The 14,452-nt window shown below is 40.9% G+C and overlaps 1 protein-coding gene across 1 annotated transcript; it reads right to left on the bottom strand.

Moving 5' to 3' along the window:
- Nucleotides 1–953: 953 nt before the first annotated feature.
- On the bottom strand, nucleotides 954–14,452 carry kiaa0232 (KIAA0232 ortholog). The gene is given in 9 exon segments (XM_028428926.1): nucleotides 954–4,277; nucleotides 5,761–5,791; nucleotides 5,794–5,869; nucleotides 6,036–9,408; nucleotides 9,523–9,607; nucleotides 9,704–9,773; nucleotides 11,208–11,348; nucleotides 12,033–12,617; nucleotides 14,281–14,452. Coding segments are annotated over 8 exon segments (4,089 nt in total). The 5' UTR covers nucleotides 12,270–12,617; nucleotides 14,281–14,452; the 3' UTR covers nucleotides 954–4,201.

Here is a 14,452-nt window from a genome sequence, read left to right as displayed (position 1 = left end):
ATAACTTACGGCCTATGATATCAATAAAAAACATTATTTCGTGTTTTAATGGATACATTGTAAGTGTAGTTAATGTTAAAAATGTACACCGCTTTACTCCACTAAATGTTGATGTATTTTGAGCAGATACACATCCGGAATACAAACTGTAAAAGCACCGTAAGCTAGCAATGGAAAGTCGAGCTGACCCACCTATACCAAATTTAATCAAACTTTATTTGTATGAACACGCTCGATGAGTTAAAAGTGCCCTATAGGATAAGATTTCTTTTTTAGTTGGCATTTTATTATTATTTGTTGTGTTTATGTTCCTGGTAATTCTACATTTGTTTGTTTGTTTGTATGATTATTCTGTTTTTGTAATTGTAATTTCGGATATATAATACTTATTTTCCTGCTTTTCTTTTAATCCAAAAGTCTAAATCAATAAATATCTTAAAATAAATTATCCTTTATACACGTCCTTATATTTCTTTTTATAATTGTGTATTATGTATACATATTTTCATTTATTAACTTGAAACACTTTCCATTTTGTAGTCTATGCACTACATTAAATGCATGACGTAATTATGCATTACGTCATGCATATATGTAAAACAGACTCTGGTATTGACTATACGTCAACACTATTTTAATTACTTTAAATTTTGGGACAGAATCTATATAGAGCCTAATAAAATAGGTGATGAAAGCATACTTTTATACACAAAATAAGTACCCACACATTAAATCAGTCAATTTTCAGCAGCTGTCTACATAATTTAAGCTGCTGCCAAGTTCACACAGAAAAATAATGGTCAAGTCTGATGTATGGTCGGGAGAGTAAACGAGCTGCAGTTTACCTTACACTGCTCTCTACTGCCGCCATGAGGTTACAGAGCTGAAATGTCACTTACTTATCTTCCTTGTCTGGCCTCCTGCTAAGACATCACAGAGAACACAGGTTGAGGTTTGGTTTAATCCTTTATTAGATGTTAAGAAAATCCACAATGAAACAAAATAATTTACTCAGGGGGTGTACATGAAATTAGAACGACACATCTACTGGGGACAAATGGGATTAAGGAACAGAGAGGAAGGGGAGGGAGAAGGAGCATCATCTATGTGGGAATGAAAAAAAAACAAGTACGTTTTTAGTGCTGGGTGTGTTCGTCAGACCAGTGCAGCCAAAACTCGGCGACACTGTCAGTGTTTTTCCAAACACGTGTACCCACACAGAATTTTTTCATCTTTATTTTCTTTTTAAACACAGCCTATCAAAATGGAAGAATTAAATGGGTTAAGGTGTGATGCATTCCTTGCAACTCCCATTAAGTACTTTTTGTGACTTTTCTTCTTGCACACAGACTCTCACACACTCGCACAAGCATAACATTCATTCCATCACCAATTTAACCTCACTTTTTTTAAAACCAAAAAATTTAGTTAAATCCAACTTAAAAAGATGGAGTGTGATGTTTGCATGCTGACACATTCCATAGTTTGTTTTTCTTCTTAGGTGTCCCTCACTCGAAAGTAATCAACATGCAAAATTAACTGAACGACTTTTCTCCATATACTCTTGAATGTTAACATGCGCCAAGGTATTGCATAGGACTCAGGGCTCTTGAATTCCCTTCAGCATTGCTTATGCAATCTACAATGGCTTATTCCCCCCCCCCTGCTAAAACTAAAGTAATGAGTTACCTCTGCAGTTTGCTCAGAAACAACTCGTCGATAATTTCTGCTCTACAATCAAATAAAGGTTTTACATTAATGCATCAATGCACTGTCACAGGTCTGAGTGTAGATTATGCAGTATGTTTGTATTAAAAAATTCCTGAGTGTTTTAACGACTGTCAAAGAAAGAAAGGCAAGGAGACCCTGAAGTTGAGTACCTTTCATTCAGCTACTTGGGAAGGGGGTGGGGGTTCAATTAATTGGACTGAACAAACCTTGGCCCTTCATAATCTTTTAGAATTTCTACTAAGGAAGCCATTTTTAAACTACGCCTGAAATAGAAACACCTTCACCTGCGACAGTGCATTAAGCTGAATTTATACTTTATACATCCACAAGGCAGCATAATTATAGTCTCTGCTTGTCTTTATGTCCTTTTAGCAGTTGTTTTGGGTATTCTAATGATAGAAAACAAAACTTTAAACAACTATAAACTTTGACAGCACAAACTGCATACAAATCAATTGGGATCATTTTTAGCTTCTGCGAGTACGTAAACTTCATTTTCAGGGCACAAATAAATGTGTAGAGGTTTTAGCAAAAGGTCCCATGCAGATGCAGAATGTATAAATTCAGCTCTACAGTGCAAAAAGCTTACATATTAATTGCCCATTACCGGAGGGGTAATTTTATCTGTGCTTCACTTTCATATTATGATGCGACACCAAAGCCACACCGTCACTAACCTTATAAACTCTTTGAAAAAAAAATGTTAATTAGACCAGAAGGAAAACTCTTGCTTTGACTCTACTGGTTTTTCGAAAAACAGGTCACACTGAGGGTCAGTAAATCACACCTCAGTGTTTTACAGCTTATTTGTTCAAGGTGTGTTTCAGATTTAAGTGGGCACTAATGCATTTGCATTATCTTTGTGAAGGATCTGCACATCTCTGCAGACTTTCACATTTCTCTGAGATAAAGTTCACTCACTCTGAACCAGTGCCTTCACAAGTTCTATGCAAACACACACACACACACACACACACACACACACAGTGAGACAATAATTCAACAGGATATAATGTAAACCAAAAAAACACACCTCAAATGGAAAAAAAGCATTTGTACCTTAGTGTAGTTATGCCTTGTTTTTGGTTTTGACGTCCACCCCCTGCCTCTTACTTTTGTTATGGATTTGTTTAGTTGCAGCATGGACAGATTATGGTGATTTAGTCCTTTCTGCTTAGGGCCGATGAACTAAAAGAATGTGCAGAAACGAGGGATTTAAATAGCTCTAAGAGATTTCTGCTTCAGCTGTTACAGGCCTGACAACAAAGAGGTTACCTTAAAAAAACAAAAAAACAAAAGCAAGCCACATTAAGAAGCAAGAACTCTGCTCAGGCAAAACTTTTCTCTTCGCAAAAAGATATTTATGGTGGTCTGACTGTCTGGACTACAAACAAAACTAGGCTATGGCATCTATTTATCACAGCCATGTTATGAAACTGCAACTTCTTCAAAAAAATTTTTGAACATATTTATAGCACCAATAGTCTGTACCATCGAAATTACAAAGAAATAAAACAAAGTTTCATTCTGTTGCAACACAGGTATCTGCAGAAATGGCTGTAGTCTTTTTATGATGGGTCTTTAACCCAAAACACAAACTTTTTTTTCCTTTTTTTCCCCAAATGATTTTACAACATTGCATTTTCAAGTAGATTATTAGTATTTTTTTGCCAACAAAACTCCTTTTTGATTTCCTGTTTTTTTATTTTTAAAGGATTTTTTAAATTATTTTAGTCTCACAAACCATACTATGTCTACTACTAGCTTTTGAAAGACTATCACCAAAAAAAAAAAACAGACTTATAACTTTGCACACATGGGGAATTTACGGATATTTAGAAGAAAGCTGCACACATTCTCTACTTCACATTCAGAAAGTCGTCCAAACAAACTATATAAATTAAACTCTCAAATTCTTACACAACTCCAAAAAAAATCTCCACATCCTTTATATTGTCTTTCTGAACACAAGATGGAAAGTAGAGGATGCGATAGCAGTTGTTTCACACAACATTAGGTTCAACTAGAAAAGAGGAGCGAGACCGGCTGGACGAACATACATGCACAACCATTCAGACACCACCAGACTACCAGAATCCTACTTCCAAAGCAAAGTGGTGGGAACAGAACTGACGAGGAGAGAACAAAAGATTGTCCCTACTACTTAACTGTGAGACTTGAATGAGGACCAGTGTACAGAAGAATCAACTGAAACAAATTCTAAAATGCCTAAAATGCACGTCCGCACATGGCATCACCCAAAGACAGAACATATTTTTTTTGTGTTTTCCTATTTTCACTCACTTTTGTTGATCTGATTGTTGATTACACAAGGTTTTTAAGTTAGTAAATGAAAAACCAAAGGGGTTATGTGGGTGCAGTTTTGAAAGGGGTGTCTCAGATAATTAGCCTACGTTAAGGATTTCCAGCTCTGAGATGACCCTGAATCTTTGCTGGTAGAGGTCCAGTCTCAAAATGGAGAGGAAGGTTTCCTCTCTGCATCAGGTGTCCTCTGCAAAACTGGAGTATTCAAATGTTGCTGCTCCCTGTGGAAACAAATCAGACAACGTAGTTAGATTATTTCACAACTGAACAAAGTCTACAAAAGGTACAGAATGAAACTATTTTTGTGACACTGTCAGAGAAAAGTAAATGTCCAAATGGAAAAGCAATACTTAGCATTACAAAAATGAGTAAGCTAGGACCTTTGCAACCATTAATTGCCGGACGTTGATGAGACAAGCCTCCAACAAAGTTATTTTTTCCATATTTGTCTGGAAAATACAACATTGTGTGAGAAGGATGTGTGACATTTGAAAAACTAATGAAGCGACAGAACCGCTCAGAACTGAATTGCTCATCTGTGACTATTATTATTCCTCCTATGGGAGAATAACAAGACTTATAAACCACAGCTATTCTCATTAAAAGTGCAAAGCAGCAGAAAAACCCATGTGACAGGTAGAGGAGGTAACTGCTTGGTCTTGTTTCTAAACTGCATTTATTGTATTAGTCCTTTCCGGGAAGAGGATATTACATACAGGTTTTATATTGAGGATTAAAACTTCTGGTCTCCAGTAACAACTGTTTATTGTTATATTCGGTCTCTTTTCCTCATTTACCCACAAGTGTGAGACAAGAAAGAGATGTCAAGACCTGCTGCCTGACCACACCAAAGATCACTGAAGCAGGAATCAAAAGGATCGAAAGGAGGGAAGACTTTACATTATTTAAATATGAAGATAATACATTTTTAGTCACTTGGAAAAGACATCCCTAGTGTTGCTTTAAATAGTTTGTAAAAAGAAAATGTGGTAGAGAAATAAATGACTGACTATTCTCAACGCTGAATGGCACTTGCCAATCCCAATGTGTATTAGGTGTGATTATCAGTACCCTTTTCTGAAACGTAGAGAAATGATTTGACACTGATCCGCTTTATCCATCATCAGAAAGGTGAAGCTATTCAGCTACCATCAAGCAGCTTAGGGCCTACTTACAGTAGGCGTCACAGAACACAGTGACATCCTTGTAAGACATTACTTTCAACACAGCATTTCGAGGCAATTATGTCTTTGACCACATGACAACTACAGCAAATTAACACATGACATGCTCATAAAACATGGCATTCTGTTAGTGAAAATAGCTACAGATTACAGATGTTTCTGTAATGTGCATTTAATTGCATGTTGTGGCTATGAAATGGCAGTTCCTAAACAAGTCAGCAGGGTGTACTACTGGTCTTAGTGGAAAATCAGTCTGCCACACTAACTGCACTCACTGCAAAGTGAAACAGTAACGAATACATAGTCATTGAATTATTATTTAAAGTATACAATCAATATCATGAATTTTATTCTGGGTCCTTATGCAATGCATAAAATGCATCCCAAATGCTGCCTTCTTATCTGTGACCCACGACAGCTTCCTTTATGTTGAGCTTATAGTTAATGGGCTTAAATTGCATTGTGTAGCTTTATCAGAGTGATTTACTGTGATTCACTAATATTGAAAACAAATATTTACCTGTACACTGTGATCCAGGGAAAAGGGGGGAACAGATTGTGTTCTGCCACCAGCACTCTTCTTGCTGGCTGCCAGCTTCTCCCTGTCCACTTATATTTAACAGAGGGAACTAAACAAGACAAAGGAGAAGTGGTTAGTGTGTTGCAGCAATCAGCACAGGTGGAACTCATCATGCAGCTGATGACAGAATGTTGTTAGGTTAGTTAAAAACTTAAACTCTCTCGCACAGTGTTAACACATTAATGATAATGTTAGGAACTTAAAAAAAATCTTACCTGTGGTACATCTTCAACAAAGTCATAAGCAATCCCATACTTGGGGAGCTGACCTGCCGGTGAACATAAACAGGACTGTTTTTCTCGTGAAGATTCCTCTTTTTGAATCTTGCCAGCTGAGACGTCCGTCTGTCCACCTGCGCTGGATGCAGCTGCTGCCGTTTTGCAGTCTAAGCAAATCTCTTGCTCAGCAATTGGCAGGAGGGTACTGGAGCCCTCCTGTGAATCCAGAGAGGTCTGGGCACTCTTCTCCATGCCAGACTTCTTTAATCTGGGTAAGAATTTACCAGATTCCAGTTCTGACTTCCCGTAGTAAGGACCCTCACATTCTGCATCCTCCTCCAGAGGTTTGAGGTCTGCCTGAGGATCATCAAAGACATCCACCGGTGCAAGGACGGGAAAACTCATCTCCTCTTTGTCAGTCTCAGCCTCTGAATCGCTCACTCCGCCAGGAGACAACTCGGAGGCTGATATCGGTCGGAAATGAGTCCGGGGAGAAATGCGAATGGCCCTATACTGCGTCCGGTTGATGCCATATATTCGTGGGTGGAAGGCTTCATTCTCAGAGTCCGAACAAAGAATAGATTTGGGCTTGAATCCTGGACTGAATGAAGCCATGTCCTCAGGCTCAAAAGAACACTCAACGTGGAGGACTTGAGAGAAGGGATTGTTCAGGTTGAAGGATGCAAATGGGTATTCTAAACCATGCTCCTCACCATGCAAACCTCCGTAAGATCCAAGCAAATCTTCATGGAAGATGAAAGAGAATCCCTTATTCAGCCCCTCTCCGCCTCCTCTGATGGCCTGGTCACTCTGCCCAAAGGACACTAGAGGTCTCCACAGGGGCCTGTGTCCGGGGGCAAAGCAGCTGCCTGTGTTCATGAACACATCTGTGCCAGTGATGGTGAGCACGTCTGAGCTAGAAGCAGATGTAGCTGCAGCGGCACACTGTAGCAGTCTATCTTGGGTGTCACATGGCGGCACAACAGCCCAATTCTTATCACCACTTAGTGTCTTCAACTCTCCATACACCCCTCCAAGGATGAACGTGCTCTCCTTATCAGAGTTTAAATCCCAGGGCTTGGACGGAGTCATGTAATCCCCAGCACCATCTACCTTGGAGAGTTTGTTTTTGGCTAAGTCCTGTTCTTCCTTCTTGCCCTCCCAAAGGTGATACTCAGAGCGCTGCACTGCTTTTTTCTGAGATCCCTGAATTGGAACTCCTTTCGCCTGCACCTCCAGACAGCTGCAGCAGTAACCACCTGACTCATCTGAGAAGAGCCCCTCACTGGCTTTGTCTGTTCCTTGCCTTGACACAGATTTGCCATCTCCAATCGCAGTCCAAATGTCTTTTATTATCCCTGAGCTGTAATCATCACTCTGTTGGTTTGTGTTGTCCGAAAACATGCCAGTGCTGTACTGTTTACTCTCATCCTCCTCCAATGCTATACCACAAATGGACTCCAATTTAGATTTTTTGGTGAAGGTCTGATTGGATGCTGTGCTAATGCTGACTTCTTCACACGTCCGGCCAGAGTCTTCTTGCAAAAAATCCAAGATTTCATCCTCAAGATATGTACCAGAGAGAGGAGGAATTATACAATCAATCTCTTCATTGCCAATTTGAGCAGCATCCTCTGTCGGAGCGTTTCCTTGCTCATTGTCGGAGCGAGTCTCCTCTGAATGTGACCATGGACTGCAAGTTCGTGTTGATAGGTTAGAACAGTGTTCAGTTTCATCAAAGGCACTATTTTTGGTCCATATTAGCAAACGAGACTGTTTATTAGAATGTGGGTCGAGACAGCTACTAGAATCTGTGTTATTTTCGTGACCAACACTGAGTGAGTCCCGTGGAAAAGGAAAAGTGGGGCTGTCATACTGCAGCTCAAAAAGAGAGAAGCAGGATGAGTTCAAAGCGGATGGTTCACTGGTGGCTTCAGGGACAGGAGGCTCCTCCAGATTTCTAGATAGTTTACTCAGGGTGAATGAAACACTATCAAGAAGAGGGGACAGCCGAACGGGAGAGTCTCCTAAGAAGCTTTCTCCATCTATATCCTCTGAGGTTGATGGTGTATAACATCCCCACACTTGAGCCATGTTTTCAAGATCCTCAGTTAAAAATCCAACAGGTCCTGAAGCCTCCTGTGAGTCTGCCCGTATTGCACTTTTCCCTTGCTGCTCAAGGCCATCTAACACTAAACAACATTCTGCCTCAACGTCTCTTTGCTCTTTGCTTTTTTGTCGAATCATGCTTAAGATCCGACTCTCTTGTATTGAGTCTGAGGCACTAGTATCCAATATGGATTGATAAATATCTACTTCATAGAAGTGAGTGAATTCAGACAGATGCTTGTCATCTAAATTTCTACTATCCTCTGGCTGAGGGCAGCTTGAGGTCCCAGTGACTTCAGCAGTTTCATCTTCTGCTTCGCCAGGCCCTTCCACAAAGTGCCCATCCACAAATGAGCCTGCTGCTAGGTATGCTCTCTGGTAGTTCTCATTGGCAATGCAGATTCCCTGGATTCTCTCTGGCAGCCTCTCTATGTCAGTTGACAAGGCAAAGCTATCAGGAGAGTCTACCTTGCTTCGATATTTTGTTTCCAGCTTGCTTTGTCTGCTGCTGAAAGGTATGAAATACTCTGTAATGGGCTCAGTGTACCAAAGTGGCTCCTCCATGTATTCTTTTTTGTTTCTGGCCTCAACTCCGGACTCTTTTGCTTCCACCCAACCTGGATCTTTTCTAATCTCCTTTAGCGGTCTCTTCCCCTTTCTGTAAAGCTGTGGTTGTTTAGCAGCACCACCTGTGGTACTGCTACTGCTCCCTCCAGTGTTTCTTCGCTCCTCTTTGTCAATAACCTTCACCTGAAGCTTCACCTGCCCACTGTTGCGTGTTCTTTTATTCTTCGCAGCCTCTCTGGATTTATGCCTTATTCGAACAGTCTTGCTTCTAGATGACTTAGAGTCACCCTGGTTCCCACTTGAGCTTGAGCCTGCCTCACTAGAGCCAGAAGACCAGGACCTGGGTCGGTACTTGCCCTCAGATCTGTGCCTCATCTGTCTCTTGGTGTGGACACTAGATTTCTCCTCTGCTGCTGCACTGCCATGGTATCGGTTCTCTTTCTCCTTCTTGCTTCGTCTTTGCTGGCCTCTCTCACTGGTTACAGTAGTGATGGTACCACACGCCTCGAGGTTTCGCTCCTTTGTGGCTTCACCTTCACTGTTGCAATCTTTGGGAGAAGAGGTGTCTGTGCTGGTTTGTGGGGCTGCAGAGGATGAGCTTGAGTATGCGCAGGCCTTAGCCTTGTTCCACACCGTCATGATCTCTTGGAGACAAACAGGTTTCTCTGACAAAGGAGGAAAGGCTTCATAATACCTGCAGAGAGAGACGGCCATAAAAGGTTTAAATTTATTAATATAAAATACTGTAAATAAGTATTGATGTGTTCTGTAGTCACAAGTACACATTATTCAAAACTCTCCAGCTTACATTTCCACCTGGTCCTTTGAAGAGGGGGACTCAGCTCGCTCTGGAGACTGAGAGCCATCAGATTTCTTTTGAATCTGCTTTTCCTCTGTAAAATACAATAATACAAAAAAATTAACACCCATTTGTTTTGCTTTTCTACTACAGCACAAAGTTTAAAATATATTGTAAAAGGGTCTCGAACCTTTCTGTTTGTTTTGGATATCCTTCAGTTTAGAGCAAAGCTCTTCAACCAGGCTCTCAATTCCAGAGTTCTGCACAGGTGAAAGACAAGAAAAACATGTGATTCATATTGTGCTCTTTGAACCTAATTACAAAATATATTACTATAAACTAGACAATGAACTGCCAGTGTCAACTTAATTACACTGCTCAAGAGTATGGATTTTTTTTTATTTTTAATAGAATCTTCTTTTACAAAATTTTTTTTTGCCAAACTTTTAACTTTGGTCATAGATGGAACTGTATGGCACACAATACAATTCAATAAACAATTGTAATTCTGAAAGCCTCAGGAGCCTTCTGTAAGAATGCAGAGTTCCTAACTGCAACTCTGACCCCATGACGTTACGCAAAATAAAGAATGAAAGGCACGAGGTTGATACAGCTCAAGCCAGATGACTTGTGAGAGCTTTGGCATGCTCAGCCATAAAAGTGCTATTTTTAGCTACAGAAATGCTCTCAAAAATAAATAAATAAATAAATGGCCAACAGCACAAGTGATTGCCTCACACTGTTCTTAACAGTGAACATTTACTACATATCCTGCTAACTTAGCGCTTCTTTATCTGATCGGATAAATACAACACGTAAACCACAACGCTGTGTGTTGAACAAGACAACCACATTCAAACACTAGCTCAGTCAAAGTAGTCACCGACAAAACAATAATCACAACATAGCTGCTCCTCAGTAGCAGACCTTGCCAAACAGTTTAGCTCACACATTTCCTGCTCACTCTTCCAGAAAACAACATTCCTTACCATGCCACTTCATGAAAAGCAAAGCAAAGTTTTCCCCTGCCCCGTGTTTCCTCTTGCATCATTGTGCTAATGCCGGTCAGCTGACAGGCGACCGACTCTGCTGCTCACTGCTGCAATCCCGTGCAGTGTGTGCAGGTTAAAAAATAGAGCGCAGAGTCCAGTCCCCAGAGAGGAGCTCAACACTCCGCCTCTTGCCTTGCAGACCCTTCCCCCTTCCTCCCTCCGTCGTTTTTATGTTGTCATTCTCAACTAAAGCACAATTCCCATGCTACTGCTGACCAAAGACGAAAATGTCAGCAAAATGTCTCAGTTGCTTTTTCATTCTGAAATGCATATATAAAACAGCATTTACTCTTCTGAGATGTAGTAACTCTTCCAACAAAAAATTACATTCATAATAAGCCAGGACAGCTTTATTTATGTCAAAGAAAGTCTGAACTGCTGACCTTAATTTAACCTTATCTGATGATGATTAATTAAAGGGGAGGCCCCTTAACCAAATAAGGTGCCGGTGCATTTTCAAAACAGATCTTCCCTTGTTTAATTCTTTTTTCACACTGGCATTGCTTAATTCACCGTCTATGTCTATCTATGCAATTAAGATCTGCATGACTGCACCTACTACAGTAACAAAAAACACAGAAAAATAAACACTAACTCTTTCAAAACATCTTAATGCTAACAACTATCTGACAGGGTGCTTACCTCATCAGATGCAGAGCGGAGGCATTGCACAGCAGCTTGCTTCTTCATTTCCTCAAGACTCAAGTCGGTCCCTCCTTTCTTCTTGCTCTTGCCCCATTTCTTCCCAGTTCCCTTCTCCCACCCCAGGAAGATGTCATTTTCCTAAAAGACACAAAATTCCAAAAAGACAGTTAAAAACAATACATCAAGTACTTACTTTTATGTTTAGCTAAAGTACTCACACAATGACTTGTCTCAATATCTAGGTGGTGCCATTTTGATAAAGAATGCAGACATAGCTCATGGCTCTACAGATCTACTAGTAAATTCCAGCCAGCAACTCTTTTATTCGAGGCGGACATGGAATGCACCAATCCTTTTTGGGCCTACTAATTTCAAACATATTTTTTAAATAAGCCCATGGGTGGTTCAGTTTAGTGGAGGCTGACTCTTAGTCCATGTTCAATGGTAAGGTTATCTGTAAAGGATAGGAGGCAAGTGACAGTCTAGTCTACTGCCATGCAAATACTTCCACCACTTATATTTATTGTATTAATAATCCTTATTGGAACTCTGTGCACATAAACACAGCAAACAGCAGATTAAAAATTTAATTTCAAATGACAAATATCAAAGGAGAAATTAGTCGGTGATAAACCATGAAAGAAAAGCCTTATTGTTAACCTCTCCTGGCAAATTGATATCTTCCTCCTCTAATGAGGCTATTATTATTTTCCCACATCAACTTTCCCTTCTGATAAATGCCCACTGACCATACATAAAACTATTATTTTCTATACTTATTGACATGAATTAAGAAACTTTTTTAAGATTGTAGGTACCCACCTGGTCCTGCAAGTCGTAGTCATAACTGTCATGCAGGAGCAGGCTTAGAACGTAGCGGGTGTAAATCATGGCATCAATCCCGCACTTCTCAAGCTCCTGGCCAAGCCAGCTTTGTACTGGACCCAGAGACTGGAGCAGGGACATCTCTGAGGCAGGCAGGGGGCCCACAAGGGGGTAGGGGCAAGAGAGGTTCTCAGGAGGAGCAGGACCGTCTGAATCGGTGCTCACTGGACGCATGGGACCTCAGGTGTTAGCCATTCTCTGGTAGAGCAGCATTGTGATGGGTAGTTACTGTAGGGTGGTTGGAGGAGAAGGGTACAGAGAGAGGACGAGGCAGAACCTATCTGGAAGAGGGGGTGTCACTCCAGCAGGACGCACTGAAGGGGCTCTACATGGGGAGGCATGTAGGATGTTTTTTATGTTATTTTTTTTTTTTATTGCTTTGAGCAAAAAAAGGGGGATTTTACTCGTCAGGCATGGCTTATGCTGCTGATAGATCTCAGCTGCTGAGCAAAACACAAGACGTGTTTGCGTCTCAGTCAGAGGGGTCCATTTTGGGGCTACGTCTTACTTCACCGGCACAACCTGGAAGAGAGCAAACAAACATGCATCACTTGTTTGTCGAAAGCAAGCAAGCAGAGCAAAGCAAAACATGGACTTGCATGAAAGCACATGTTCAATGCTTTTATGAATGGAATTTTGTAGAATGATATTTTCTTTGATTTTACAAAGCAAGAAAATGGTACAAATACAATGAAAGACAACATCATACTCTACTAGAAGGTTGGTTTTAAATAATGACTAAATAATTTTTATTTTATTAATGTAACCATATCTCATTTATTCAAGCAATGCTTTTGCTTTTATTCCTATTACAAACAACTGAAGTTTACGTTATGAGTAATAAACACAATATGCACACTAGGAGGTAAATTCTATCAGCTGGAGTGTATGTGCATGCAATAGAAAGGGACAAGCTGTCCGTCAAGTGCGTGTGTTTCATGTGGCAGCAGTGGATTAGGACACCGACGTGAAGAGCAAATGGAGGCTGCACCGATTTGATTGGCTGGCCCGGTCGTCATTCAACAGCGGCATATTAGAGTTACCCGTTAGAAACGTCAAAAGCACAAGATAAGAAGCTTAGCCGGGTGCCACCACACCATTCCAGCAGTCAACAGCCGTACACATTATCATATTATGTCTGTTAATTGCAGACGGACAATAGCCAAAAGGTTAGCTAGCTCGATTTTTACTAAATATGGCTGACCAGTGTCTACAACCCAGCTGTTACTTGTATGCACACTAGCCCCGGCAGCTAGCTATTGATTTTACTGTCAATAACTTTTACTTTACAACCCACTATGTTATGACATTTTCCTAACATGTAATTAAACACAGCAATTTGCGTTACGTTGAGGTAACCTGCTTGTTTCTACGTTACACCGCTGTATTACCAAGGGAGGCAAGACAACTACAGTAAAAGCAAGTAACAGTGTTTAAGACTGAATGTTTAAATATGCCATCGTCACGCTAATATACCTTATGATTTGTATTATAACAACAGGTGTAACACTATAACTACCGCTGCACTGACTTATAGTATTAGCGTCACTTTGCAGGGAGTCGGCAAGGTTAGCTGAACCACCGACCTTTAGCTAATAGGCTAAGTTAGCAAAGTTAGCAACCAAGAACTGCTAGTTTTCTATCATGTGTTATAATTCTATGATTAACTTGAATGTGTCACTCGATTGAGGACGTTGCGTTTCAGATATCTAATTAATTCATTTTGTAATCCAGTCCCTCTAAAGACTAGCGTTGGTATGTGACGGGCAGGTGAACGGGGATTGCTTCTACACGGTGACATTCGAGTCCTGACGGTTCTCCATTATACAGATGGCTAACAAACAGCAACACGCGAACGAAAGGCCAAGTCAGAACTTTCACTTGGAAACATCGCACACGGAGACGGTGAAGATAGTACAGTCAAGCATGGGTGTCCGTTTTAAATTCAAACAAACGACAGCTAATGTTAGCTTTCACGTAGCTACGTTTGTTGTTGTGACCGAGGAGGAGGAGGAGCGGCTGCCCGGTAGGCTACCAGAGGACTGTCAGACGTTTTCCCTTCAAAACTGTGCGCCATATCGTCATACAGCTAAAGAGTAAGCTGACTAAACACCAAACACCAAACGATGGCAAAGACATCACGAAGCAAAAAGTAAAACGCCAAGCTGTTCGCCAGTTTACGTACCTGCCGTGGGCTGAAGTAGAGAGAAGCAGCGAAAGGGGAGCGGCTATTTCTCTCCCGCTGCCGTTCCGAGCTCGAGCTCTGGAATCCGCTGCGGTAGCATCGCGTATCATGGACGCCGACAGAAATGGCGCTGTTTTCACATCTAGCGCGTCCTGAGCAACGTCAAGGAAAC

Source organism: Parambassis ranga, chromosome 18 (assembly GCF_900634625.1).
Source record: "Parambassis ranga chromosome 18, fParRan2.1, whole genome shotgun sequence".
NCBI classification, from domain to species: Eukaryota; Metazoa; Chordata; class Actinopteri; family Ambassidae; genus Parambassis; species Parambassis ranga.
The sequence above is the reverse complement of the archived record's forward strand: the minus strand, read 5'-3'. Positions and strand labels throughout refer to the sequence as shown.